The following is a 3,997-nucleotide window of genomic DNA, read 5'->3' as shown; positions in this document are numbered from 1 at the left end:
TCTGGGGCCGATGAGTGTTTCATGGATCCTGGTATTGTTGAACAGTTGGGTTGTCCCTTAGAACCCCTTAGGGAATGTAAAGAGGTGCTGGATCTTGACGAACGCCTCCTGGCCGCTATTGAAAATGTTACGGCTCCGGTTGAGTTAAGGTTGTCAGGTAACCACGTGGAGCGTCTTCGTTTTTTTGTTATGCCGTCCCGTTCGGTACCCATTATTTTGGGACTTCCGTGGCTTAAGAAACATAATCCAGAGATCGACTGGTCCAAGCCGGCCTTGGAAAACTGGAGCGAATTCTGTCATGCTAACTGTCTAGTATCCGCCGACCGCGATAAACCTACCTCTCCGCCTATGTTTCTGGAGGCAATCTGCCTTGACAATGTACCGAGAGAATATCATGATCTTAGTAAGGTTTTCAGTAAGGACCGAGCCCAGTCGTTGCCACCCCATAGACCCTACGATTGCGCAATCGACTTGATTCCCAATGCGCCACTTCCTACCTCCAGATTGTACAGGGTTTCGCAACCGGAACAGGCGGCCTTGCATGACTATCTCTTCCTCCTTGGCCGCCGGCTTAATCCGTCCGTCGACTTCACCGGTAGGATCAGGGTTTTTTTTCGTCGAGAAGAAAGATAAGTCGTTACGGCCCTGTGTTGATTACAAGGGTCTCAATGATATTACTATAAAGAATAAATACCCCTTGCCCTTGCTTGATTCAGCGTTTGCGCCACTGCAAGCCGCCACAGTTTTTACAAAACTTGATCTTCGGAGTGCATACCACTTGGTTCGGATTCGGGAGGGGGATGAGTGGAAAACTGCTTTCAAGACCCCGCTGGGACATTTCGAATACCTAGTAATGCCGTTCGGACTAACTAACGCACCATCCGTGTTTCAGTGTTTAATTAACGACGTCTTACGAGATATGCTGGACCAGTTCTGTTTTGTTTATCTTGACGACATCCTGATTTTTTCACGCGATCTCAAAGAGCATAGGATTCACGTACGCAAAGTACTCCAGCGATTACTGGAGAACCGGTTGTATGTAAAAGCTGAGAAATGCGAATTTCACTTAGACTCGGTCCAGTTTCTGGGCTTCATAGTGGAGAGAGGACAACTTAGAGCAGACCCAGCTAAGATTCAGGCTGTGGTGGATTGGCCCTCTCCATCGTCTAGGAAACAGCTGCAAAGGTTCCTAGGGTTTGCTAATTTCTATAGGCGCTTTATCCGAAACTATAGTCAAAGGGCACAACCACTTACACGGCTTACATCTGATAAAGTTCCATTCCAGTGGACTCCGGAAGCGGAATTAGCTTTTTCTGAATTAAAACAATTGTTTTCTACTGCACCAGTGTTGAAGCATGCTAACCCAGAACTTCCTTTTGTGGTCGAGGTCGACGCATCCAGTTCAGGAGTGGGGGGGGTCCTTTCCCAACGCTCCCCGGATGACCAGAGGCTGCACCCCTGCGCGTTCTTCTCAAAGAGGCTTAGCCCTGCAGAGGTCAACTATGACGTTGGGAACCGCGAACTTCTGGCCATCGTACTGGCTCTACGGGAGTGGAGACACTGGCTGGAGGGAGTGAAGGAACAATTCATAATCTACACAGACCACAAGAACCTGGAATATATTCGTGCAGCCAAAAGAAAGAACCCACGGCAGGCAAGATGGGCTCTGTTTTTTACTCGTTTTGACTTTGTGCTGACTTATCGCAGGGGAACTTTGAATCAGAAGCCAGATGCCCTTTCACGCATCTATGACCACGCCATAGAAGCCATGGTTCCTGAACCTATTCTGCCCGAACGCTGCATTGTGGGAGCATTGCAATGGACTATCGAACGGAAAGTTACCGACGCACTGGCCGGTATCCAAGTACCGGAAGAGGTTCCTCCTGGGAAATTGTTTGTGCCCCCTCAGGTACGCCCGGATGTTCTACAATGGGGACATGAGTCCAACCTTGCGTGCCATCCTGGAGTCCACCGCACGCAATACCTGGTGGAACAACGGTTCTGGTGGCCGGAACTCAGTACAGACGTCTCAGACTTTGTGAGGGCTTGTGTCGCATGTGCCTGTGGAAAGGCGTCCCACCAAGCCCCTGCTGGGCTACTACGACCCCTACCGGTACCCTCTCGCCCTTGGTCCCACATTGCCATGGACTTCATCACGGGGTTGCCGGTGTCAAGAGGTAACACTGTGATTCTGACCGTAACAGACAGATTTTCAAAGCTTGGCCATTTCGTGGCCTTATCAAAGTTGCCGTCTGCATTGGAGACGGCAAAACTGTTGATCAAGCACGTGGTTCGGCTCCATGGCATCCCCCTCGACTTGGTCTCTGACAGAGGACCACAGTTCGTGTCCCAAGTCTGGAAGCGGTTCTGCAGGGCATTGGGAGCCACCACGAGCCTGTTATCGGGCTACCACCCGCAAACCAACGGCCAAACGGAACGCCTGAACCAGGAACTGGAAGCGGCGCTTCGCTGTGTGTGCCTGCAGTCCCCCGCATCATGGTCATCACACCTAGCCTGGGTTGAGTACGCACACAACACGTTGGTCTCCTCAGCGACAGGTCGATCTCCGTTCGAGGCTGCTTACGGTTACCAACCCCCGCTGTTTCCATCCCAAGAGGGACAAGTAAACCTCCCGTCCGTGCAAATGCACCTTCGCCGAGCCCACAGAGTCTGGCGGGAGACCAGAGCGGCCTTGTCCCGTACTGCTGCCCGGAACCAGGCCATCGCTGATCGGCGCCGCCGCCCAGCACCGACCTATGCCCCGGGAGACAAGGTATGGCTATCCACCCGAAACTTACGGCTAGCAGGCGGGGCCAAAAAGCTGGGGCAGCGGTATGTTGGCCCTTACGAAATTGTGACTGTGGTTAATCCCGTGGCCATGAAACTTTGTCTCCCGCCATCCATGAGGGTCCACCCAGTCTTCCATGTCTCCCAGCTCAAGCCTGTTGTCTCCAGTGAGTTAGCTCCCGCTCCAGTGACTCCGCCGCCTCCACGACTGCTCGACGGTGACCCTATCTACACAGTCAGAGAAATCCTGGACTCCAGACCTCGCGGCAGGGGTGTCCAGTATCTGGTCGACTGGGAGGGCTACGGGCCGGAGGAGCGGCAGTGGGTCCCCCGCTCCTGGATCTTGGATCCGTCCCTCCTGCGGGACTTCCATTCAGCTCACCCCTCGAAACCAGGTGGTCCGCCAGGGGGCGTCCGTTAAAGGGGGGGTACTGTCATGGTTTGGCTCTCAGGCCTCTGTTTGTTTCTTTCCAGCACCCAAGTGATTGGTGGGCGTTTCCCACCTTAATGACCGCACCTGTTCCTCGTGGACAATCAATGGACTTTAAAAGCCACTGCGCCACTACTGCTGACTGCCAGATTATTCATCTTGCTCACTGCTGTGCTGCCAAGTGTTTATTCGAGCGTTTTCATAGTCTTTCATAGTCTTTCATAGTTTTTCACGTGTCATGTATTACTACGTCGCCCTTTGTTGTACTTTGTAAAATGTTTGGATTTTAGTTTCCGTTCTCTCACCTAGACTTGTAGTGTTACCTTTTACGTGTGCGCTGTTGGCCACGTTTTCTTAAGTTGAACTTTCTATTTCGTGTTGTATGATGTTTGTTGTGAATCCTTGCTTTTTGTAAGCAAGTGTTTTTCGTTAATCACTATTTTTCTCCTTGCCTTTTGCAAGTGTTTTCGGTTGAGTTGTTTTTGTACTGGTTGTCTGACCAGCTTTTTCGGTTGTTTGTTTCCGCGCATCTCAGCGGAATAAATTCCTTATCATCCTTCCTCTGGTCTGCGTATTCTGGGATCCACTCTCGCCGGCTACCCCGGCCCCCCTTAACAGCAACAACAATAGAGTGACCAGATTTTCCAAATTAACTCATTCACTGCCATTGACGGAAAAAGACGTCAAATGATGCATTTTTGGGCTGGCAGTGAATGTGTTAAACTATCAAGTAGGGATGTTCGATACCACTTTTTTTCAGACCGATACCGGTACTCAGAC

General features: G+C 51.3%; 1 protein-coding gene across 1 annotated transcript; it reads left to right on the top strand.

The window, feature by feature from the left end:
- Nucleotides 1-2,419: 2,419 nt before the first annotated feature.
- On the top strand, nt 2,420-3,776 carry LOC144031964 (uncharacterized). The gene is made up of 2 exons (XM_077539516.1): nt 2,420-2,518; nt 2,616-3,776. Exons 1-2 carry the CDS (start codon nt 2,497-2,499, stop codon nt 3,206-3,208), a joined length of 615 nt encoding a protein of 204 aa, XP_077395642.1. The 5' UTR covers nt 2,420-2,496; the 3' UTR covers nt 3,209-3,776.
- The last annotated feature ends 221 nt before the right edge of the window (nt 3,777-3,997 follow it).

The sequence above is a fragment of the Festucalex cinctus genome, chromosome 12 (genome assembly GCF_051991245.1).
Source record: "Festucalex cinctus isolate MCC-2025b chromosome 12, RoL_Fcin_1.0, whole genome shotgun sequence".
NCBI lineage: Eukaryota > Metazoa > Chordata > Actinopteri > Syngnathiformes > Syngnathidae > Festucalex > Festucalex cinctus.
The sequence above is the reverse complement of the archived record's forward strand: the minus strand, read 5'-3'. Positions and strand labels throughout refer to the sequence as shown.

Excerpts from the sequence above, each read along its gene's own strand:
- LOC144031964 (XM_077539516.1), top strand. The coding sequence starts at position 2,497 with ATGGTCATCACACCTAGCCTGG. Across the intron at positions 2,519-2,615 it reads GGTCATCACACCTAGCCTGG|AGGGACAAGTAAACCTCCCG; the intron begins GTTGAGTACGCA and ends TTCCATCCCAAG.